Genomic DNA, 26,299 nt, shown 5'->3' on the forward strand with positions numbered 1-26,299 from the left:
TTAGAGACTCTAGGAACCACCAGCAGACCTGCAGTCTGAGAGCGAAGTGCTCTGTTAGGAACATATGAAGTAATCAGAGCTCTGATATATGATGGAGCCTGATTATTAAGGGCTTTATACGTTAGAAGAAGAATTTTAAATTATATTCTTGATTTAACAGGAAGCCAATGAAGGGAAGCTAAAATAGGAGAAATATGATCCCGCTTGTTGATTTTCATCAGCACTGCCGCAGTTTTGGATCAGCTGAAGGCTTCAAACTGCTTTCTTGACTCTTGGTTTCTTCTCTCTGATTGATGCTCTCCTTGCCTGGCCTGTCCATTTCTATGGACTACCATGTCTTCCAAGGTCTGCGGTTTCTCTGTACCATTTCCATTTCATATAACGGATACAATAGTTATACACGTGAGACGTAACCCCCCTTTAAAGTTCTCTGCACGTTTTCCCTGACCTGTCTGCAGGGTTCCTCGGATCCGACGACGTTGCTATTCACATAATTTCTCTAACAAACCTCAGAGGCTTTTAAAAGTGCCTTAATTCCAAGAGAGGTCATCATAAGAAAGTGTTGATGGTTTCACCAGAACACATGCTTTGCGCTGGACAACGTAATTTTTTTGACTCCCACGCCTCTTGCATTGTACTGCAAATAAATCAAATTAAGACGTTCTGAATTAACACTGCCTAAACATGGCAGAGAAAATCAAAAGGCATTTGCAAACATGGGGGCCGTGATTGTGTTATGCCGATCAAAATGGAAAGAGTCACTGGGTTTATTTGTTTTAGCATCTTTTTGGATGCACGTGGGCGCCCCGTTCCTGCACGCATACACAGCGCACACTGTGTCCTGCCGCTGGTGTCTGTGTGCATTTAGTTTAAACTCAAACAGGCTAATGTTGGCCTGAGGTTGCGGAAAGGTGTGTCTCCCCCCTCGTCTCCCACCCAGGCTCTATTCAAAGGTGTAAATGCCCGGCTGTGTGCGCCGACGCACTGACACACGCCCAGCGTCGGCCGTCTTCAAAGGAGAAAAGATTTAACAGCTGATTTGCTGCCGTTTTGGGCTTGTTTTGAGGGCTGGGTGTTTTTCCTCCGCTGCTTGCAGATGAAACAGGAACATGAGGTTTACTCACCATCGCTCATGTCAGTCAGCTGTTGCATGGTGGCATATTTGAGGAAGGTAGGCGTCCCGGTAAATCACATTATGGTTTATGTTTGAGCTTTTTAATCGCCTTGGTTCTCGGTTCATATACTTTCTATAAGATCTGTCCCAAACAAAGAGCAATTATAGCTTCCTTTTGCGCGGCAGCAGGTATTGTTTGACGGCAGCGGGCCTGTCTGCAGCCTTTCTTTCTCCTGAAAAGTTTATTTTTCACTCGGTGAGCTGCAATTAAGTGTTTTTACTCTGTTCTTAATGACGATAAGATAAAACATCAATGACGTATGCACTCAGCAGAAATGTTGTCAGGCATTCCGTTCAAACACTGAGTTGCCCACCTTTTTCTTTCAAAACAACGTTACTGTTCATGGCATTGGTGTTGGAAACATTCCTCTGAGATTTTGGTCCATTTCGCATTACGTAGCTGTTGCAGATTGGTTGGTTGTACGTCTAGGATACAAATCTCCTGTTCCAACAACGTCCCAAAGGTGCTCTGTGTTAGATTTATGTCGGGGGGGCTGCACTGCACAAAACAAACCAACAGTAAATAAAATCTTCTTGAAATATTTGTCCTTGATTTGAGTAGGCAAGTTTAAAGGATCTGCCGATGGAATAAGATGTTTGTACTTTAAATAGGAACAACTCATCTTATTTCAAGTGCAGTGTATCTAATTATCTTATTTTAGGGGTAAAAATGCTCATTCCATTGGCAGATAATCTTATTTACCTGCTCAAATCAAGGACAAATAAACTCATTTCAAGAAAATCTTACATACTGTTAGTTCCATTTTTGCAGTGAGAGGCCATTGCAGTGCCGTGAACTCTGCGATATACAAGAGATCATTTTGAAATGATCTGAGCTTTGTGACATGGTGCACAATCCCAGCTGGAAGCAACCATAAAGGACTGCTTACTGACAAGATTAGCCATAATTCCCTAGTAGGCTGCGGTCTTTAAATGACACTAAGTTGACAATGAGGAGTCCAAAGTGTGCCAAGAAAGTATTCCCCACACCATGACACTTTTACCACCAGCCCGTTAATAAGACAGGATAGATCTATACATTCATGTGGCTCACATCAAATTTCTTCCCGTCTGCCTGTCGCAACTGGAATCAAGACTCCGCTGCTCATCTGCTACAAAGCCGGACATGTTGTACTGTCAGAGATGGCATTTTGAATACCTTGGTGTAGGAAGTGGTTATATGAGCTTCTGTTGCCTTGAATCAGTCTGCTCATTTCTCTCTAACCCCGAACATCTAAAAGGCATTTCCATCCACACAACTGCTGCTCTCTGGATATTTTCTCCTTTGGAGACAGTTTGTCTGTTAACCTGAGAGACGATGGTGCATGAAGCAGAACAGCAGTTTCTGAAGCGGTCAGAGCAGTCTGCCACCAACAACCAAACACGTTCAAAGTCACCTAAATCCTCTCAATTCTCAGTATTGGTTTGATCTTCAGCAAGTTTAGATGCCTAAATGCATTTGGTAGCTACGATGTGATTGGCTGAATTGTTCTCTTCTCCCCATTTTTTTTTGTGGACAACCTGTTGTAGGGGAGAGGCTGCATGGCTGAGAGGACAGACACCCTGAGTGGATTAAATGCAGATAAAAAAAATCTAAACTGAGATTTATTTCAACCATCATTGCAATTTAATTTAGACTTTTCTCTGCATTAACCACGAGCCACACAAATGGCCCGTAGATAAAGATTTTTGTAAACAAGGACTATTTAAAAAAAGAAATGTTTTTATTAACCAGAATATTCTTATTCAAGAGAATAGCTTTTAATTGACTTGGACATCAATCCTTGTTGAACATAAAGTGCAACCAACAAACAAGTCTAGGTAATAAACAGTTTGACCGCTACTTAACACTATGGTGAGATTCATGAAAGTTATTGATAAAAAAGTATGATTATATAAACGCTAATTCCCATCCATCCATCCATCGTTGCCAAATGGATGGATTACATTGTTGCAACTCCCTTCCCTTCCATGTGGAGGCAAACCCAAATTAAACATATTAAAAACACCTAAAGGTTAATCTTATCCATTAATTGTTACACAGCCAAAAGTTACAGACCTCTGTGATTTTGAAGCTGCGTTTTTAAAAATGTATAATATTGCAGATGCAATGAATTGTGCAGCCCTAGCGGTGTGCTTGGGGAGGGATGCTGGGCAGCCTAGTGCTGAGCTCCAGGTAACAAATACATCACTGCCTCTTCCAGCTGATACTCCATGCTACTTTATGCTCACAATGGTCCAAGCAACCACCCCTTGTGGTTAGGGTTGGGCATTTACCTTTCTTGCAACACTGATTACTAAAATGAAACCCCTGTGGACCTGGTCAGGCCCTTGCCTTCAGCTTTTTTAAACCCTGGGTGCCAACTAATCTCTCTCTGCTCTCCTCCACAGATAAGCCGCTGCTTTTTGCTTTGTAGTTCTTTGCAACTCTTCCACAGACATTCGCCACTCATGCACACCATACACCACTGATTTTACTCACTTCCTAGCTTCATAACAACAGTTTTGGGTTTACCCTTAATAAGATTTAAATAATTTGCTATTCTATTTGCTATTTGCTATTATACAATTCTTTAGATGGAGTGTCTCCCTTTTTTGTTATGACCCTTAAGCTAAGTCGTAACAACACGTTTAAAATGTTGTTTCCATCAAATCTGCAGGTTTCTGCTTGCTGATCCACTTAGAGAAAGCTAACTCTGAAATCATGAAATGTGTTTTTATTTCTCTTTTGAGCACATTTGTTTGGAATATTTCATGCTTGCTAAAGAAATGTGTTTTATACATTAAAAGCAAAGCTTGCTAAATTTCCACCACTTCATGCCTTATGAATGTCTTATTTGATGTCTCACATCAACACTGTTTCAGCTGGTGTGTAATGTTGAAACTCTGACAAAGTCAGGTCACTGAACCTTAAATAATTCAGTCCTGTGAACCGAGAAAGTAAACCATTTGCGTCTTTTCCCATAGTAGAAAGACCCTCCCTGGTATGTTATAGTGCCAGCTGTCTGAAATTGGTCTGGGTGTGTTAAAATTTCTTTGTAAATGTTTTTTTTTTATTCTGGAAGGAGTCTGCATTAAAGTCCATAGGGGCTCTGCAGAAGCAGAGAGGTGGTGTGTTTTCATAGTCTGGGTAATAAAACAAATGTATGTTTTTGAACGTGGTGTCGAGCTGACTCACAAAATCAATGCTATATTTACAAAGCGCTAAAAAACTAGGTTCCTTCTGTTTCTTCCCTTTGCCTAAAGCTTTCAGATCCTCAATCAAATTTAACCTGAGAAATTACAAAATGTAATTTTTAAATGGTGATTTCCCTTTTAAAGTAAAAAAAAAAAAAAAAAAGCAATCCAAACCACCCAGTCTTTATGTCAAAAGTAATTTCCCCCTGAACGTAATAATTGGTTGTGCTACCCTTGGTGGTGTCTTTAAAGTCACGCTACACCATCGCAATCTGTCCAAACTTTGTGGTGGACGTGTTGGTTTGCTTTGGGTCATTTTCTAAGTGAATAACTCAAGAGGTCTTTATCCTAAAGTCACAAACTGATGGCTGGGCGTGAGCGCCTACAGTGTTATCTGGCAGGGAGCAGAATTCATGGTTCCTTCAAATACAGCATGGGTACCTTGTCCTTGAGAGCTACCATCTTGCAACCTTTAGATGCATTCCTTCTTAAATACACCTGAATCAAATGCATGGCTCATTGGCAGGTCTCTGCAGCGCTGAATGACAGAATGCTGATGAGGGGATTCAGCCACTGGATTCAGGAGTGGGTACAGAAGAGACGCGTCTCCGGACGACTGGGCACCCCTGAAACACAGTAAAGTCACTCAGGCCCTGAAGCAGAAAAGCAGCAACAAATCGTCTCACTGTGGGGACAACCTCAGCATAATGGGAAGAGAACGGTGTCATGATTTGCTATTGAACCCAAACACACCACAACAGAGTAAATTTAAGTTCATTGAAATAGTGGATTGTGGAGGATGGAACCAAGAGTCCGTACAGAGCTGAAGCAGGAGGATGGTGAAGGCAGGCACTGGCAAGCAGGTAGGAACCAGAGCACGGAGGCAGCAGAACCAGCAGACAGGAGACCTTGAACCAGGCTTGACCAGCAGCACGACAGAGTGGAGACTAGAACCAGAACGACAACAGGATTAACAGCACGACTGGTGAATACTTGCAGGACCGGAAAGAGAGCAGGACCAGAACCACAGCAGGCGGGCGGAGATGACAGGAACTCGGGCTGGACAAGAACAGGTGAGCAGTTGTGAGCAGAAACCAACAGAACGAACCGACAGGTGGAGGACTGAATGCAGGGAGCTAAAATAGGGAGGCTGACAGGTGTGCTGAGTGCTGGCTGATTAGTGACTGACAGGTGTAGATGATTACTGAGGTGGAGAGGAGACTGAGGTATATGGAAGGTAAAAAGTGCCTAGAGTCTGTGCATGGTGCAGCAGACAGGCTGCATCATGACAAACGGCAGTTGTCTTGCATCCAGAAAGTCGCCGGTTTGATTCCAGCGCCATCACTTGTCAATGTGCCGCTGTGTCCTGATAATCAGGTGACATGAGCCTGTTTATCTGTCGGTTTTATGTTGGTTTTACTGAAATGCACTGTTAGTTTTACGCCACATTTAGTTGGAAAAGCCTCTTCAAAAAGTTCCTCCTTTTTTCCCCAATATCCAGAAAATATTTTCCTAAATGTTTTGGGATCAGCCAGATGTTTTTGGCAAAAAGTGAGATCAGCCACTGTGTTCTTTTAGTTAGCAATGGTTTTTACTTTGGAAATCTCCCATGCTGTAAAAGGATCAAAGGTCTGATCACCTTTCATGGGAACCTTTTATTGAACAGCTGCCGTTGCCATTACATGAATAGACGCATCATTCTCTTCTAGTATGTTCTTCCCAATCAACCCGCCTTCCTGACCTAGGTCCGTAAAGTAGTCCAGTGTCGTAAATCAGTGTGTCGTAACACTGCAGAAACAACCTGAACGGTAAATTCTTTGCAAGCGACATCTTTCCCCATTTCTTCAGTTTCTTTTTTGTGGAATTAAAGTTCAACATACTGGGTAATTTTTTTTAATATGCCCAGCTTTCTGGAAAATGGGCTTTTCCAAGGTGGGTGTTATTCATTTTTGCCATGCCAGGTTGCTTTGAATGGCTGTTTTTGTCCTTAAATGAAAATCCCTTTTGTATTTACTCAGGTAATCTTTGTCTGATATTAAAGTTTATGTGATAAACTAAAACATTTCTGTGTGCAAAAATCCAAGAACATAAGAAATCTGGAAGGAAAAGATATTCCAACAGCACTGCTAGTGACTGTACAAATCTGTGGCCCAATATTGTCAAGATTTCAAGAAAGTTCTATGATAATTATCAGGATTTTTTTCCCACCTAAAAACAAATGAAACAATGAGTTAACGTTAGTTGTCAAGTCAGGTTCTGTTGAGTTCTTTGTCGTCCAACCCAGGCTGTTTGGGAGTAGCGTTGGTTGATTTCAGGTCTCCGTTAGTACAGACTGTATCTGTTATAAAGACATATTAAAATGTCCAGGTTCCATGTGAAAGAGCTCTCTGAGTGGACGAGCTGGCCTGCACAGAGTTGCCTGTGTTCCTCAGCTCAAATGATCCAAGTATGAGAAGCCGCACGCTGGAAACAAGCTGGAAAATTGCTGACACGGGTTTTGAAAAAAGGATCATCTGTAAGCAGACTGAGGCTTTTTCTTGGGGGTGACAAATTTCAAGCATTCAGAAAGTGCTGAGGCATCTCTTTTCCTTATATTTGAGCTGATGGGCTTTCTGTGGTGATACAAGGATGCACACACAACTCTGAGCCCTCGCACATGCCCAAACGCCCCCCCCCCCAAACACACACACACACTTGCATGCTTGCTCACACACTGTGTGCTTAAGCATGTGGTGCGACATGGACTCTGCTGTTGCTCGACACATGGGAGTTTTCATTCCCATGCTCAGTTCTTAATTCCCACGTACACAGTGCATTGTAAAATATTCAAATCCCTTCAAATTAGTTATACATTGTCGTGTTGTTATCTAAGTGGGAAGAAAATAACACAGGACTGTCAACACTTGTACTACTAAAGATCTTAGTGTTGTGTACATTTGTATACTCTTCAAGGACTAGATCAGCAGACCATGCTGCTGAAAGTAAGCATTTCTACAGCATGATGCTGCCCCCGCCGTGCTTCATTATGGGATGGTGTGTCCAGGGTTATTGGCATTGCTACTTTTATGCTTCTCTCACTATGTTTTGCAATGAGTTTAAGTTTGGCCTCAACGATGCAGAGCACCTTCTTCCTCATGTTTGCTGTGTCCTCCACATGGAACACAGCAAACAGGACTTTTTATGACTTTTTGCCTCAATGGCCAGATGTGTGGCCTTGATTATCCCTTATTAGAATGAGACACTTTTATAACTTAATAATGTTGCTCATTAAACGAGTAATGAGGGGAAAAAAAACATCTTCCCCCATCCACCCCACTCATTCCCCTGGGTGGTTATATTTCTAAGCTTGGGTCCTCTGTCAGCGGCCTGGGAGCTAGATGGTCCTTTGTACTTTCTTTGCTGTTCCCTGGACTGCGTCTTTCTGGACTCTGATGTTTCTCCAGGTATCTATTGGAGTCACTTCTCCTGTGTGGAGGTCACTGTCCCGAGAGCTCCAGTGATCACGAGCACTGATGTACCCGTCACCTGCCAGGCTCTCGCTAGCTTTTCCCCGAGCCAAGAAGAGGGCATCCTATCAATTTCACATGGTCTGGCTGCAGAGTTTTGATTTGAAAAGGTGATCTTATTGAAACACATATCTATATGGATTATATTACCAAAGGTGTTCACTTATCTGCCTCCACAGAAACCTTGGTTGTCCAGCCATTCTTAATGGCTTAATGACGTCGCCCCACCTATTGCAGCTATAACAGCTTTAACTCTTCTGGGAAGATTTACTGTAAGGTTGTGGAGTGTTTCTACACATTTTAACCCCTCTTTTAGGAGCATATTTGTGAGATCAGACCCTGGCGATGGACAAAAAGGCATGGCTCTCAGACTCCACTCTAACTCATCCTAAAGGTGTTCTTTCGGGTTAAGGTCAGGGCTCTATGCAGGCCAGTCAGGTCCGTCCATACTAAACTCACTCATCCACGCCCTTATAGACCTTGCTTTACGATCTGGTGGGCAGCCATGTTGGAATCAGAGCGCCCAAACTCTTCCCACCGTGTTAGCAGCATGGCGCAACCCAAAATGCAGTAGACTGTTAGCGTATGACTGAAACCTGTAACTATGTGACTTTCATCCCGCCTCAAAGTCACATGGTTACAATGCAATGAAATTGCACAAAGAGTTTTCAGGCATAGGAGCTTTTTTGTTTGTTGCTTCTTCTTTTTTTTTTTTTCTTTTTTTTTTACAAATGATATAAAGATAAAGGTTGCTCTAATCCTGTGCCTAATATCCAATGCATTACAAGCAGGCCCCAGGGTGTCCATTGGTGTGTGTAAGTGTGTGTGTAAGTGTGTGTGTGTGTGTGTGTGTGTGTGTGTGTGTGTGTGTGTGTGTGTGTGTGTGTGTGTATGTGATACAGAATGTTGACACAGTCCCTTGCAGCCTATTGAGTAGCAGAGCAACATGTCTCACAAGCTCTGCTTAAATGTGAAGGGCTGCTTCATATCTGTCAAGGCTTGCAAGTTAAACACGTACTCATTTTATAAGCCACACAACCGAAAAATAAAAAATAGAAAAAATAAGATAAAGTCCAAAACCGGTGAAAAATATGGGGGAAATATCAGAGTAATCCTTGTTTTCTGACTCCCTTTAACTCTGAGCATTTCATCTAAAAATAGACCATGAGTGCAAAGAAATTTCACACTAAAATGCGAAATGTACAAATGCTTAGCTTATGTACAAGAGACTCAAAGAAAAAAATAAAACATTAGTGAAATAATCTGTGACTCAAGCTTCTATGGTGTACTTAAACAGCCTGTCCTGGGAAAAAATACAACATCTTAGACCTTCTGTATCTCACTCTCATTTAAAAAACAAAAACATCTTTGACCTTTCAACACTTGTATTTAATTGAACCATGAATTCTTCTCTGTACTAGAAAACCACAAGGACTTTGAGACCCTAAACTCGAGCAAGCCTGGGTTATGCAGCAGGACCGTGATCCGAAGCACGTCAGCAAGTCCATCTCTGAATGGTTCTAAAACAAACACAGCATAGGTTTTGGAGTGGCTCAGCCAACACCTGGATCCAAGTCCAATTGAGATTCTGTGGTACAACCTTAAGCGGACTGTTCATGGTTGAAACCCTTCCAGTGTGGCTGAATGAATTAATTCTGCAAAGAAGAGCGGGCCAAAACCCCACCACCGTGATAGAAAAGACCCATTACCAGCTATTGCGAGCATGGCACAACCAGTTACTGTATTTAGGTTAGGTATTTAAGATAGGGCCAGGACGCTTTGGATAGTTGGTTTTCTGTCATGATCTGAGATTTGAAAACAGCTTTTAGTTTTTATCAAGGGTACTTTGTCTGGCTTTCAAATGTAGTGGCTGATCTGAAACATGCAAGTGTGCCAAAAACAAATCTACGAGGAAGCAGAGGCCACCTATGAAATGGAATCATTCGAAAAGCTGTCTCAGAGATAAACATTTTTGGACAAAAGTTAATTTTCGTCAAGGGGTTTCCCTAAATGGCATTACTTTTGTTTTCAGTATCGGTATGGGGAGCTTTTGTTGTTTTTCACCAAGACATGTAGATTAACTCCTATATGTAACAGATGGTCGTATTTTCTTTATCTACAAAATACAACACAATGTCTTCAGATTATCCAAAGGATTTGGGAAACAACTGGGATGTAAATTAAAATGAGATAAATTGTTTTAGCTTCATTGCAGCCAGGGCTAAAACAAGTTAACCATGCTGTCGGAGAGCATTGATGTGTTCCTGAGGACCGGTTGGACTGGGCTTGACTCGCCCCCCCCCCCCCCCCCTTGATCTTTATCATAAAGTACATCTAAAATGTAAATTGTGAGTTTATGTGTCTACTGTAAATACAACCGATCCTTTTTTCCCCCCCCTTGCAAGTCTTTGGAAGAAAGCAGCAGCGACAAAGGAAAAAGAGTGAAAGCAGAACAGAGAAGACCTGAAATCTTAGTTTAGAATTGGCCTCCATATGGGGGACAGATTTCCTTGTTCTATATGTAATCATAAATGGTTTTGTAATAAAATGACAGCTGGTCCTTTTGCAATGTTTAGATTCTGCATAATTTACACATAATTCCTCCGTCTGTTTCAATCGCCTTGTGAAGTGAATGCAAAAAGGAGCTTTATTGGATGCTGCATATCTTGGGTGAATGAGAGAGGAGGAGGAGGGCGAGTTGGTTGCTGGCTTTTAGCGAACACTGCCTCCTTATGCTGCAGCACAGGCAGACTTCTCTGCTCCTGTTGCATGATGGGAAAGAGGAGCTCCACAGTTACCTGACAGGCTTCCAGCATCAAATGGGCTAAAAACCAGCTGTGTGGCAGCAGCCAGTTCTGACTTCATAGAGATCTGAGTGAGGCGCACCTGGACGCGAGGAAAAAGACGACAAAAGATAAAAGATACACAACTCTGCCTGTTGCAGAGGCAGGGTTGTGGCTATGAATTTGGATCAGAGAACGGGTCCTTTGCTGGTCTCTGCCTTACCTCTGAAAGCAGGTTATATTCTAACTCATATAAAGATAAATCACTGACCCTACAAAATCAGGAAAATTATAAAAAATAAAGTGAAGAGAAATATATGTAAAGAGTATTTTACACTGTTCACAGAGGGCTGAAATGTTCTACTTCTTGGTTTATTAAAGTGACTATTAGATTGGGCTTTGATGTGACAGGCCAGCAAAGAGCATTGTGCATCTGCTGGGCCTAACTACATGGGTGCAAAACCTTTAAACTGGAGCAAAGGTTCACCTTCCAGCAAGAAAACGATCCTCAAGATACAGACAGAGCTAAAGTGTGATGGTTTGAAATAAAACGTATTTATGTCTTAGAATGGCCTAGTCAAAGTCTGGAAGCAATCACAGTTAAGAGGACTTGAACATTGACGTTCACAGACATTCTCCATTTGAGATTGAGGTTAGTGTTTATGTTTAAAACCAAACTGTTGTAGTAATTGCACCAAAAAGTGCTTTTACAAAGATACAACACACTTTTTGGACTTTTGCTTGTACTTCTTTTTAAAAACTATCTATAATTTTCCATTAACGTAACATTTAGGCAAAAATTTAATTTGGTCTATTGTATAAAATCCTAAAACAATGTTTGTATTTTGAAAAAAAAAATAATTTTCCAATATAATTTAAAGTATTTTTATGTACCTGTAAGCCTAAATTATTCATGCCTATTAAACCTTTTTTTTTTTATTTTGTTCGGGTTACAACCGCAAATGCATGTGCATTTTATTGGGATTTAATGTGACTGATCAACAAAAAGGAAATCAGATTCTAAAGAGAGAGGTGTTCTTTTCTTCTCTTGTTTTAACAGAAATCTGAAAAGTGTGGCCTCAACATGTTCTCAGCCACTTGAATCAACATTTGCTAGAAACGGTTATGTGACATATTCTCAGCTGAATATGCTTTAAAAAAAAAAGAAAAAACTGAAAACAATTTCTGAATGTTTCATTTTTTATTTTTACTTTTTCAACAATAAGCATACTAAATTTTAGTGAAAGAAATAAAGTACTCTTATTTTTTTCTGGGAAAGGGATCTGTAAATCATTGTAGATCCAAAACATAAAGAGGCTTTTAGGTTTGCACTATTAAAAGAAAGGTCCAATACATTTATAACAGTGCTTCCCTCATAAGACTTTGCAACGTCCCATACCGGCGCTAATAAGCCTTTAGGTATCCCATAATCCTTTGCGTGACATGACGTATCAGCACAGCCCACTCATGGAAATCAACGAAAATGTCCAGAGAGAAGAAAGCTAGCGCTTCGTAGTTCATTTTCGGATGGGTGTAGGCCCGGATTTGATTTGCATCGTCCATGAGTGTTTTCGTCACGTAATGATGGAGTTAAAGACTGTCCGAATTAGGAACAGCACTCATTTCTTCCCCATGATAGAGTTACTGTTGACCCCGTGAAATGTCAAGGAAGAGGAGCTAGGAATAGGAGCTAGGAGGATGGAGCCTAAGTGAATGTGCAGTTGAATGACGAAGTCTGTCTCTAATTTGAAGAAAAAAATAAGTCAAAATCTATTGTTACATTTTATTTTAAATTCGGAACTATTCACCCGTAAAACACGTTTGTGTTTGTAATTTGTGAGATTGTGGGAAACGGAAGTAATAAAGCAGTAAAGTCCCCCTCTCGGAGGGCCGTGTGTTTCAACCACACGCAGCCGTCCTGTAACGCCGCCAGGTGGCCGCTAGATGGCAGCCACGATGCTGCTTTCATGAAACTTTCTGTTCGGGGGAAAAAAAAAGACAACAAAAGGGGAAGGAAGCAGCGCGCAGCGACAGCAGCAGTGACCGGACATGAACTTCGAGGAGCTGCGGAGAAGTTTACGGAGAGTTTAGCGAGACTGCAGCCAGACGGAGGCGACAGCCGCTGCGCTGTCAGCGGGAACGAGGAAGTGAGGAGCAGCAGACTCCCGGTTGTTCTCCCCGCCGGTGACTTATAGGCTCTGTGAGCCCCTCTCACGGTAAGGCTTGCTGGTCCCGACAAGGAAACGGGGGTTTGCTTTATTTGCTCCTGCAGGAGGGAACCAGACAAAGGCGGTGCAGCCTGTGCGCCTCTCTGAGCCGGAGTGGCTCTATGGGGAGTTGAGTGAAAGCGGACAGGCCGCGCTCTGCTTTCTTATGTTTGGGAGCTTTTGAGCCCATCCACCGGGCTATGGAGCCACCTGAGCGGTGACACACCTGTGACGGTGGGCTCTGATGGGCATGGAGGGATGAGCAGATGGACCCCTCCATGCAGATCAGGGGGACGGAGGACCTCCGCGTTCCCCGTTTGTTTCGATGTGTCCGAGTGCTTTTGTATTTGGAAATAATCGATCGTGACGTGTCTGCATCTGTGTTGGTCTTAGTGTGGAATGAGGATCGCTGGAGGCAGCGAGGCTGTAGCCAGGTTCACCTGTAGCTCCTCCACGTGTAGAAAGTTGCCTCTCAACCTCCTTTACATGTTGCATCCAGAGGCGGTGCTTGCATGACTGGCGTCCTGGGCGAGCCTCTCTTCCTGCCCCCCCCCCACCCCCCCCACCCCACACACACACACCCAGACGATGCATTTTAGACATTTAGTGCAGAAAAAAAAATCTATGGGTAGATTTCAACAATATGTTTATACAAACCAAGAATCCCCCCCACCCCCCTTTACATATAGTAGAATTACATCTGTAATTACTATAGAGTAACTCAGTCAAGGTCTCACTAGTCTCTAAATTTAAAGAAAGTGTTTACATTAAGCTTTTTGTGCGTCTATACAAATTGTATAAAGGTTTAATGAATCCAAAACTGTATTTTAATTTCTATCCTATTTTGTGGGACAAATGTAGTCTGCACTCCTTGTGAGAAAACACCCAAAATAGCCCTTTAATTCTCTACCATATCATAAGCTGAGACTGAGGTTTAGCTTCATCAGCCCAGTTACAGTGCATATATTGTGCACAAAACAACGATTGCCTCCTTCCCATTGACTGAACAAATAATTACCGTATTTTCCGGACTATAAGTCGCAGTTTTCTTTATAGTTTGGCCGGGGGTGCGACTTATACTCTGGAGCAACTTATGTGTGAAATTATTACACATTTTATATCATTACACCTGTTATTTTCACATCAAACCGCAAGAGGGCGCTCTAGGCCTGTGTTGAATCAGATGTAAGCGACGTAGAAGTGGAAGTGCCGCATCTTCTACCTCCGTAGTTAACGGAGTTATTTAAAATTGACACCGAGGATGAAGATTTCACTGGATTTTAGTTATTTGGAGTGACACGGGCGCTTTGGTTAACTTCTTCCCATGTTATTTATGCTATAATTATCTCAATAGCTTTTAATATGTTATGTTAACATACCAGACACGTTCTCAGTTGTGTCATGTAACGTAAGCTAACCGTACAATTATTCAGCCTGTTGTTGCCTCCGTTCTATTTTTATTTAAAATTGCCTTTCAAGATGACATGTCTGTTCTTGATGTTGTATATTATCAAATAAATTTCCCCCAAAAATGCAAATTATACTCCAGTGCGACTTATATATGTTTTTTCCTTCTTTATTATGCATTTTATGGCTGGTGCGACTTGTACTCCGGAGCGACTTCTAGTCCGGAAAATACGGTAATAGATTGGTTCTATATATAGATGAGATTTTTTCTTTCCTTTGTTTCGTCTTGTTTTTTTGTTTTTTTTTTTTGCCTCAAGATTCGCCCTGGACATCAAGCTGTGTCACCCAGATCAAAAACAACAACCAGTGGCATTTTAGAATTTCAGAAAACAATGACGGTGCCTAAATATGTGGACTCTTCTGGGTAGGGAGAATTATTCAAAATCTAGAGGAAGAGATAAAGAACCAATGGCGTCTCATAGAACGGCAACATTGGTAAACATGGCAAAAAGGTATTTTTATTTTGAGATTCACAGCAACTTTTAGGCCGATTTGTCATCTCCAATTTTTCTTTCTCTTGGATACAGATTTTAGCTGTCCTGCTCAGTGGGCTCAGTCAATATCGATAAAAAAGAAAAAAACAAGATCAGAATATATGGTTTATATCGATATGTTCTTTACTGTTAGGGTTATGGTTTTATGTATTCCACTAGGTTATTTTTCCGCTGTTTCTCATATTTATCTACAGCTGTGCCTGTGAGACATTTTGGATAAAGCTTTGCTTCAGCGATGTCTTTTTCTCCTTACTTTGTAAAAAAAAAAAAAAACATACTGAGATAAATATCGTATATTCAGCTTAAAATATCGCAATTTGTCTTTGCTCCATATCGCCCAGCCCGAGTAGTTGTTGTTTTAAAACGATGTCGTAGATCTGTGCCTCATCTGCCCTCATTTTAAAGGGGCCTAGTCACATATTTTGACCATAAAAACATAATCTTCAATAGAAATTCCTAAAGCCGTATTCTGTGACTCGGCTGCTTTCAGCATTTCACTGATACTGAAGAGCTGGAAGAACTTCCCCACCAAACACGGCAGCTGTCAGCGCAGCCTGCTAGCGCTTAGCGTGGCGCGCGCCCTGATGGAAGAAGATTCGGTTTTTCAGATCAGCTTGTAGCCGGCAGTCGTGTTCTCACTGCACGTCAACTTCTTTTATTTGTAATGTTTCTGTTGTATTTAGTTTGGAGCCGGATGATGATAAACCACTGATTAATTCCCCATTTTTCTGCCGTCTGACGTATTTACAGCCGTTGACCTGTTCTTGTCATAAAATTGTCTCCTTTGTACCACATGAGTGTTTTTTTTTTTATCTTTTTAGATTTTAATCCTGTTTGTTCTGGGCTCTGCGTTGCACAATCCTGACATTATGTGCTGGTCCTCCCAAAAGACCCGTATGCATTAGTCTCATTGTAACCTTGGAAGGCGTGAAAATGTGCAAAGTTAAAAGCTTCAAATGTTTTATGTATAAAAAAAAAGAGTTTATCCTGTAAGCTATTTCTGTGTATAAGCTAAAGCCTACCAGCTCATGTCATATAGGAGGTGTCTGTTGCTGACGTTAGCATCCTGATAAGCAGCAACTTATCATGGAGTTTGCTCACTTGCTTTTCTACTGCATCTAATTATTAACCGCTTTTTTATATAAATTGGCCTTTAATTAGAAGAAGATATAACAGTAGTAATATAATAATTCTGACTTTTCCCCCCCGGATTATTACCTAACCTTGTTGTGATGAATGTCCATTATGCTTCTGTTTCTATTTCTAAGAAGTTACCCCCATTTACTCGCAGCCATCCACTAAATTTTATGGTGGTCCACTGATGGGGATGAGGGCTAATGGCCGGCTCCTCCCAGTCATAACCCCGACACAAGCGAGCCGTGGCAGACGGTGTCAAAGGTTAAAAGCTTTTTACCGGTGCGGCGCGGTGACCGAGACATGGAAGCGTCTCTGGAGACGGACGCGCAGATGGCAGCTGGGGACGGCGTTGATCAGGCCTCCTGATTTATTCACGAGTGATTAAACAAGGGTTTTTGTTTTTCACAGGGACCGATCTGCCCGGCAGAGGAGAGCGGTAATGCGTTTGATTTTTCTCCGGCTACGTTTTCTCTTATTTTGCTCATCTCATTAAGGCGCATTGAAGTTGTTTATGACTTGGGTCGAGCTAACAGGTGTCAGAATGTTCTAGCATCTCCATTAAGCTGCTAATGCAGCTCATGTCGGTCCCTAATGGGGGAAAAATGACCAGCTATTTGGGATTTACTTCCTCCTGAGGCCACAGAATGAGCCTTTCTTCTGTTTTATTGACGTGAACTGAGTCGTTTCTGTGCATTTTAATCAACACACACACACACACACACACACACACACACACACACACACACACACACACACACACACACACACACACACACACACACACACACACACACACACAGAGATCATTTCCAGTTTAATAATCAAGCTTCAAAGCCATAACGTGTCTCCTGTTTGCTTTAGTAAGGCAATATAACGCCGAGGGCATGAGGGCACGGTTTAACACCATGCTCAGCCGTGTTCACACTGCCGAGCTTCTGAAGAACATACCAGGGTTCCCACGGGTCCTTGAAATCCTTGAAAGTTTGTGAATCTGGAAAAAATAAATTCAAGGTCCTTGAAAGTTCTTGAAAACAGCCAAAAAAAACACCTTGTCCTTGAAAGTCCTTGAATGCACTAAAATTGTCTTTAACAGAGGTAACAAAATCCTGAGAATGATTTAAATATATCTCTTAGCAGCTTTCTGGCAACCGTGGCACTTTAAAAAGAAGTCAAAAAATAGCTTAATCAAAGATGAAAGTAAGTGAAACAAATTGATATAATTCTCAATGCTGCACTTTTTTCCATAAAATTCCATGAAACGGTAGGCTAATGTACATCTTATATGTAATGTAGTATGGCATAGCCATGTACTGTGGATATAAATGTAGACTATGAATATGATCAATATCAATGTAGGCTATAAATTAAGTCCACTTTCTTGCATTGCTTTTGACCCAACAACTTCTATGCCGTTTAGTCTTTTATTGAATTTGCATTGTATTAAAATATGATAACCTATTCAGCGGTCACAGTAGGTAAATGCCGCCACGTGTGGTCCTTGAATTTGAGGAAATTGGTCCTGGAAAGTCCTTGAAAGGTCCTTGAATTTGATGTTCACCAAGGTGTGGGAACCCTGACATACAGAACAGGTCCAAGCTTTCTCCGCTGCTACTGTTCACACACGTACCTACCTGCAGGACCAATGTTCCTGGATCTCTCCTCCTGCTGTGGCAAAAAGCACAAAGAGCAGCAGGACAGACCGTCATGCATAAAAGGTAACGAAATTAGCTCGCCGTCTTGACACCACCCGCTTGCCGGGAATGTTCTGGCAGCGTGTGCAGCAGGCCAACATTTCACTCACTTTTTAATGCATCTTAACCTTAGTAAGTGAAGTGTTTGCATCAGTGTCCCAGATTCTTAGAGGTATGTATACCCACATACTAGAAATGTACTCATTTCTGGTATGTGGGTATACATTCTCTGATTTTTCTGGACAACTTTACGACTGCAAGAGGTCAGAAGGAAATGTTTGGGATTCAGATGTGTTTAAGTATGCATCCCCTGTGGAAGACATTATTTTATTTTATTTTTTTAGGACTAAAGTCCTGGCTTTCAGTGGCTGTCGTGCAACATTTACCGTTTCAGGTGCAGGAATTTGCAGCCGCAGGCAAACCCAGTGACCAACACGATGCTCTGGCTGCTTACTTTCAGCCGGAGGTAACCAGGTTTTTGCAGGACGTCTCTTGGAAACTAAATTTAGGTGCTGCGTAGCTCGACGTGTGTGATCGCAGACGCTTCACAGTATGCCAGTTTAGTAACGTGCGATGTTTGTCTTTGTTTCAGGAGCACTGTGCATTCTTTGCTGCTTGCTCACTGGTTTAACAGAAATGCTCAGGGGGACGGATGAGCTGTTGCATTGCTGTTAACTCGGTGATTCTTCAGAAAAACTGCTTCAGATGTTGACACGATTTCTGCAGGAAGTGTGAAGGAACTGCTATAGAGTCAGACATCTGTGTTTTCATTAGGCTCCCATTTGGAAAATGTCAGGAATTGTTTTTAGGGCTGAGGTAATTGTGCATCAGTTCCTGTGTTCTTTAGTTATATGGGCTGTTTGCTTGTTGTGTTCAGTGTCGAGGGGTGAGCTACTTACGTGTCATGTGCGGATGGGTCTGTAACAGCCTCACTGGGTGTAGGGGTGTACTGATGCATAAAAATCCTAAGACAAATGTTTAGTTCCTGACAACCTGATGAGACGAAGTTTAAGTAATACTTTCTGGAAATCCCAGTTGCCATTGATGATGTGAGCTGTGATTGTGATGTAGGTCACCGGAGCCGTAGACGGCCAGCCACCGGTCGTTAGTGATGCTTTCTGCCTCCATCAGTGTCTGAACAACTTTAGCCTTGGGCTCCTCACAGACATTTGGGGCCACTGTGCGAGCAAAATGCACACGTGGTGCGAGGCTGTACTTTGCTTCTAGGCTGTTAGAGCTCCTAAATCCCAGATTTTCAGGTATCAGTTGCAAGAAAAATGCCTCAGTCTCTGGTTGCTGCAGCTCTAGCACACAGATGTGGAAGCTGGAGTGCAAAGGCGTGTTTCAGCAGTTTTCTTCCTGTTGGTCTAGTCTGAACAGCTGCTGCTGATTCAAGCACTTTGCTGCGGCGGTTCTGTACGCGTCGTTGCACGGGGCTGGCATTAGCCGCAATGTACGGAAATGTACGTGTAAACTCTATTTTGCAGCGCTGGCGTATCGTTTGTGTCTTGTCTGTCACTCTGTCGCCACTTATTGTCTCTACTGGAAACCCCAAAACGCTGCTAAACGAATGATTTAAGAGGAGACTAGACTTCACTGTTGGGAGAAACAATTGATTCAGAAATTTCACCCCAGTAGCTGTGAGTCCATGATTTCTGCAAGAGGTCTATAGGAATTGTTTTTGGATTCATTCAGCCATGTCCTCATGTGCAACCACCTCTGAAATTGTCTAGATTTTACCATGGTGGTTATTGACATGTTTAAAAAAGTGTAGCTTTTGATTAGCTTTTCTAGTCATATTCCAGGTGTAGCGCGTTTTGATGCTGTAAGTAAGGTGTGTATATATGCTGATCAAAATCTTAAGACCCGTTAAAATATTGCATAAATTTACATTTTTGCGCTGTTGGATCTTAAGAAGTAGAGCTTCAAAATAAAAAAAGAAGAAATGGGAACAAGAGACAAAAAGTTGTGATCAAGCAATTTATTGAAAACAGCGATTTAAATCAATTAAGCTGTTCGTCAGCTGATCAAAGGTTTAACACCACAGCTTTTAAAAGCCAAAATCTGTGCAAACATTTGGATTTCACGTCATTTCCTGCCAAGCGATCACACTGAAGAGCTCACCGTCTTTTAACGCGGTAGGATTGTTGAGCTGCATAAACGAGGCCTCTCACAACGTGCCGTCGCTGCTGAGGTTGTACGCAGGGAGACAGTCATTTTGCATTTCTTAAAAGATACTCAGGGTTATGGAACAAAAGTGGTAGACCCAAAAAAAAATCTCTCCGGCGCTGAGCCAGAGGATCCAAATGGCTGTACGTCAAGATAAATTAAGGCCATTACTGATGCTGACTCAGCACAATAACCATCAGACGGTATCAACGAAGGAAGAGATTCAAAAACAAGAAACGTCTTAGAAGGCCACATCTCCTCCAACGTCACAAAAGTGTCCACTTGGAGCAACGTTCCCACTAGCTTTTTGGAAACACTAGCATCAAGCATGCCAAAATTAATTTTTAAAGTAATCAGCAACAGTGGTGGAGCTGCTCATTACTGAGTCTGTTTTTGACACTTTTTAATTTCTGTTTTAAGAGATTTTTTTTCTTAGCTGTAGTCTTAAACTTTTGATCAGCTGATGTACAGTCTACTTGAGTGAAATTGTTGTTTTCAATAAATTGCTTGCTCACAACCCTTGGTCTCTTCTTCCTAATTCTTCTTTTTGCATTTTGAAGCTCAACTTTATAATCTTTTTAACATCCAACAGTAGTACTTTTTAAGCGGGTCTTTTTGATCAGCAGTGTATGTTGTTTGTACCACCGAGCACTGCTTTGTCAGTTTGTCATGCGCTGTAGTAATGAACAATCGGTCCTCCCCTATCACGTTCTTGATCCTCTCTAAATATTATGCTGGGCTGCCACAGAACTACCCGTAGCGCTTCAGAGCGTGTAAAGGATCCCTAAATGTTTTGGTAGGAGTGCTGATGAGGTAACGAGCAAATGAAAGCTGAGAGCTTTTTCAGCAGCAGCTCTTCTCACTGGACAGTCGCTCCTGGTCCCATTCATTATCACAAGGAAGACAATGGCCCGGTGCAGGAGAGTAAACGCCGTTCTTCTTGGGTATCTTTCATGCGGCATTTGGCCGCTAGCGTTGCCTGACCTTTCGGCGTCTACTGTTGCATCTGCTTGGTTCGGTCCTGTCTGGGTTCGCTCTGGCTCCGTGTTCACATCAAGCTTAGGTATGTAATTTACGAGTTTATCTCTGCTAGGGTTCGGTGACCCCAGTCCTGCAACAAGCATCGGTACTTGAGTGTGGTCTGTCGTCGCCTGAGAGGCTGGTAGTGATGAGTTATGTTTGGGGGGGGCGTCGGTGACATCCAACACACCCCGGCTCGGGCTCCACCTCCTTGTTCCTGTCCTGCAGAGGACACGGTTATTTCTGGGTATCAAGGTTAGGCAGAGTGGCGTGTGAGACCCAGATTAGGTATGTCCGACCAGAAAGTTCAGAACACGGGGAGACTGCGTCTGCTCTTTAGCTGCCAGAATCTCTACTCGGCCCTGTAAAGTAATCTCCATGCGCCGTATGTGAGTGGATCCTTGCCACGCTCGCCTGCTCTGCTGTTTGAGGGGTTTTCATCGAAGCGGATGTACGCGTTTTGAAGCTCTTATTTATCTTTATGGCACTATGGCTTTGGCTCAGTGAGAAGAGATCAAGGCAACAATTAGCATTTATTTGTGCTGGAATCAGATTGTACAGCAGGTAAGCAGTTCCCCACTCTCACCTTTTTAATATCCTGATAAATGTTCCTATACAGCTAAATATTCCTCACTTCAGAGTTTTTGAAAGTAAGACTTTAGATGGTGAAATCTGTCGCACGCGACAGTGTGTAGTATAATTTGCCAGCTAAGCCTTTCGGTTTCTTTTTTTAGTTGTTCTATTGGATCAGTGCCAGTTCGTATATGTCTGTCTGTATGTTTATAGGTCTTACATGTCTCTTGGGGTTAGATATTGTAGTTGTCGTTGTTAATCTAGAATTTTGTTTAGAACCAGTAATCAAACATTAATCTGTATTATTACCTTCTTTGCAAAATGTGTCGTCTAACTAAAATGGGTTAATTTTGGGAATATTGGATGTATTTTCATTTCGCAATAGTAGACACATGCACACTATGTTGCCAAAAGTATTCGTTTCCCAGCCTTGATCCATAGGGTTCAATGTGTCGACCGTTCACCCTTTGCAACTAGAACCGCTCTCTGGGACGGCTGTCCACAAGGTTCTGGGTGTTTGTGGGAATGTTTGACCGTTGTTCCAGGAGCCCATTTGTAAGGGCATACACTGATGTTGGACGAGAAGGCTTTACACCACTGCATCCGCTGCTTTGCGTAGCGTTTGGTGATGTATGGTTTGGCTGCAGATGCTTAGCCAATGAAACCTGATCCATGAAGCTCTATAGGCACTGTTCTTCTGTAGGTCTGCAGTGATTGACTCAAAGCTGAAAGTTGGCGACCTCTGCACACTATACGCCTCAGCATCTGCTCCCCCTGCTTCATCAGTTTAAAGCTGCAGTGGGTAACTTTTGTGTAAATGTATTTTTTTTTAAATATATAGATATTTTGCTTAAACTCCCAATGTCCTGATGGTAAAATCAGGAGACACTTAATCTGTTGAAAAAACCAAGGGCCTCTGGCTCCTCCAGTGGTCTTACTGCCATATGCAGAAATGCACCGCTCCCGGTCAGAAACAACCAATCAGAGCAGGGAGGAATATCTGGCTCTGATTGGTAGTTAGTAGTGTCAATCACTCTTGTGTACGTGCTGCCAATTTCTGGAGTGGCACCAGGTCACAAAACAAGGACAGATAAACAGTGGAGCAGCAGGGCAGGCTCCGCTTCGTAGGGAGGCCTGTAGCGCAGCGGGGAAAGTAGGCTAACTTAATTTACCACAGATCAGTCTTTTACGTTGGAGGAGTTTTCACCTCCCTCATTACCGGAGGTTGAGAGTCCCTGTGGAGCCCAGTAGGTCTGAACTTCTTAAGTTTTCAGTTTGAGCTGCTGACATAGCTGGCTCAGGTATGTTTGAAGTGGGTGCTGCTGAGGCAGTGGAGGACTGGATTGGTCCAGATATAGATTATATTAATTTCCCGTTTTGTAATCCAGGACGGGATCACCGGCAGCTTTGTGCATGCAGACTAATCCCACAGTTTTCTCAAAACTCCCTACAGCAGCTTTAAGTGGCCACTCACTTTGTGGCCGAGTGTCAATCCCAATCCCTTCCACTTAGTTTTGAAACCACCAACAGTGGACTGGGGAATATTTAGGATGGAGGATATTTCACAACCGCACTTATTGCACAGGTGGCATCCTGTCACAGAACCACGCTGAGGTTCCCTGAGCTCCCGTTCTCTCACAAATGTTTGTAGAAACAGTCTGCAGGTCTAGATGCTTGATTTCACACACCTGCAGCCATGAAAGTGACTGGAACACCTGGTGTGACTGTTTGGATGGGTGAGCGAATACGTTGGCCCATTTAGTGCATCTTCAGGTTGAACTGGTGTTTTTGTCGAGGTGGATGAAACTATGAACAGCTCCAAACAGCAGTCAGTTTAAATCCCAAAAGGTCTTGGACTTGTCTCTAGATCTAAATCTGCATGCTTTAGCAAACCGAGTCAAATGGCTGCATTACCTCCTCAGCATTTTTCCAGAGGCCCTTTAGTGACCCATTCAGTCTGATTTAATATGGGATGAACCAGGAGAACATCTAAAACAATCAGGAGACCGTCCCTTGAGAACTGCCGTTGGACATCACTGATATAAATTATAATTAGTTGGAAGTATTTGGCTTGTTGGACCGCTGGATTTCATTCTAGTCATAATTCTGATCAAGTAAAACGTTTCCCGACCTCAGCGGTATCCTGGCCATATTTCAGGCGGTCTTGGGCTTCTTTCCTGCTGATCAAGTGTAGCAACCCAGTGGTTTCAGGGATGTTTGTTCAGCTGAATTGTTATTCAACCAGTTGCTTAACAAGTTTCTCTTTTGTCATTTTGTTTCCCTGCAGCACGATCTCGTGTGGCGAGCAAATGTTGACCTAAAGGAGGAATTCCTAGGCTGAATTTCCCTTCCAAAAACCTTTCTGCTGACGATCTACCTCAACGGTTCTCGTTCTCGACTTCCCCGACTACCTCAGCCTGTACTGCGCTACGTCAGCCATCATCAGCGTCCTCCTGCTTCAGCAGCAGCTCTCTGGTGTCCGTCAGCCGTCCGTCGTGTTCCTATGGTAGACTAGCCTGGCATCATCAGGTCCTGGTGAGGAGGGTGCCCCCCCTGAAGGAGTCATGTTTCGCACCCGTTTGTGATGTCCGAGCCCCACAACGGGCCAGGACCAGCGGAAGAACGAGGGAGGATTCGTGGAGGTGTGCCCTGCTCTGTGATTGGCTGTGAAGAGGATGAGCAAGACATGGGCCAAATGGAAGCCGGTATGAAGAACGAGATGCTTCGACAGGAGGACATGGAGGACGATGAAAATGAGTCGGTAAGTAAGAGGGGGAGCAAAATGGGGATTTTAGGGATTATCGGCATGATTAAATGGAAAAAGTCTTTATAAAGTTTCCAAAACAACGTAACATTGTTGTACGGTGTTAGTGACCTCATCATGCTGCTTCATTAAAACACAGAGGACTGCGTACATTTAGCAGTAATAAATCACTGGAAAAAGTAAAAAATGCATTTTGAAAAGGAGCTAGTTCTGTGAAAAGGAGGCAAAGAGCTTTAAAAACCAACAGAACTGTTCAAACAGGAGACTTGAGATAGAAATGGAAACGATAATGGATTTAACGTAGGAAACAGAGCAGTAGATGGATTATTGTAAAGCTACGGAGGGCCGTCTGTATTCGTCTTATACGTTCAGTCATAGACAGCAGTCTGCTTTCAGCATGACTTTTTTTTTTTTTAAACGAGTTGCAGAATTACATCAACAACAACCAGCACTTAAAAAAGGTCGGATCAGTGAAACAGTGGACCTTTCACCCAGTTACACTTAGAGTCGTGACATTTTCAGGCCTGACAAAAGAAAAACTGCTTCGTTAATGATTGGATAATAGCCAGTCTCCATTCTTCAGCAGCCGTGACACAGGGGATGACTAGATGAGAATGTTCTCATCAGATGAGAAGAAACTTATTTAACGTTTGGCCTCAGAGAAGGGTCACGTCTTGTGACCGGCTCCACTTTATGGTTTACTGCAGAAGGTCCAAAACCTACCAGACCGTCGCCATATTTAACCCTTACCTATTCTGACTGATCCCTACAATATGAGTTATTGCTGCCATGTTAATAAGTCTCTCTTGATAAATAAATTCAATGATTCTGCTCCACCAGTGCATTATTATTGTTGCAGCTGCAACCTTCAAATATGGACGCATTTCTAAGCAACACTGGTGATCACTGGCTGCAGCATAATCTCACATGGGAAAACGCAGAGCAAATCCTTTGTTTATTTAAATACATTTTGTCACTGAGGAAAGAAATCTAATAAACGTTTTTATAACAACATCACCAGTGCAGCACTCCACAAGTTTATATTTGTGATAGTGGGAAAGAAATCCTTTTCCTGGTATCACCGCAAAATACATAGTAGCCAAAGTCCAGTTCTGTTTTTCCCAACGATGATGAAAATGATGAAGAGCAATTAGCCAGCACCAGTATGAGCACAAACACATCTTTATATGATTGACATTAATGTTCATTGTCTATTGAGTTAAAAATTAAGTTAAAAAAAAGAGAGCGAGAGAGCTTTGAGTAATTAAAAATCTCAAAGTACAACTAAAGGATATTTAAAATGATTTTAAAGGATCCTCATGTAACAGTAACTGCCCTCTAGTGGTCACATTGGATATAGCAACCATTTCACATGAACTATCATCATAAAACTAATTTGTAAAGTCATAAATCATCTGACCTGAAAACATTTTGTTCTTTTAATATTAATTTGTGTTTTAAAATGTCACACTGTTTTTTATTGTATGATGAGGAATACACCTCTGCAGGCTCTTTATATAAAATAAAAGTAACAGAATCCACAAAACAAATGTCCTCCACTTTATAGTTTCTTTACTGGCTTTTGAACTGTAGTCGTCTTGCAGGTGTGTCTTTGCTGGTGATACGGCCATTTTCAGGTTTGTTAAAAAATTGCACAAAAGCGTGGAAATTGTTCATGATTAATAAACAAAATGTATTTTATATTGATGTTTTTCGTAGATCTTTATTACCATTACACACGTCTTAATGTAATTATCCATTCAAAATTAACCCTGAAAGCCATGAATGATGAACAACTTTTGATTGTATCTCTGCCAAATGATGCGTCGTCTTTTGTGTTTTATTTTACAAAGTTGTTTTTGACTATTATTTCCCTCATCCTCCCCACCAGCCATCCGAGCGGCAGATCCTCGTGGGCATATGTGCAATGATGAAAAAGTCCAAGTCAAAGCCCATGACAGAGATCCTGGAGAGACTTTGTAAATTTGACTACATCGACGTCGTCATCTTTCCCGAGGAGGTGATTCTGGAGGAACCTGTGGAGAAATGGCCGCTCTGCGACTGCCTCATCTCCTTCCATTCCAAAGGTAAAGTTTAGGATTGTTAGAACTTTCTCTAGTCTGAGTTTTGGGTTTTC

General features: G+C 42.3%; 1 protein-coding gene across 16 annotated transcripts in view; it reads left to right on the forward strand.

Moving 5' to 3' along the window:
• Window positions 1-12,626: 12,626 nt before the first annotated feature.
• Window positions 12,627-26,299, forward strand: part of ppip5k1b (diphosphoinositol pentakisphosphate kinase 1b) — a 75,232-nt gene continuing 61,559 nt past the window's right edge. For 8 of the 16 annotated variants that reach the window (XM_036146937.1, XM_036146932.1, XM_036146946.1 and 5 more), the window contains exons 1-3: window positions 21,094-21,389; window positions 23,686-24,159; window positions 26,054-26,249. In XM_036146937.1, the coding sequence (XP_036002830.1) occupies window positions 23,983-24,159; window positions 26,054-26,249 (373 nt within the window). In that variant the 5' untranslated portion in view covers window positions 21,094-21,389; window positions 23,686-23,982. Of the gene's footprint in view, window positions 12,857-21,091; window positions 21,390-23,685; window positions 24,160-26,053; window positions 26,250-26,299 lie in introns of those variants that run through there. The other 8 variants (XM_036146916.1, XM_036146920.1, XM_036146965.1 and 5 more) reach the window with 4 other exon arrangements.

The sequence above is a fragment of the Fundulus heteroclitus genome, chromosome 2 (genome assembly GCF_011125445.2).
Source record: "Fundulus heteroclitus isolate FHET01 chromosome 2, MU-UCD_Fhet_4.1, whole genome shotgun sequence".
NCBI lineage: Eukaryota > Metazoa > Chordata > Actinopteri > Cyprinodontiformes > Fundulidae > Fundulus > Fundulus heteroclitus.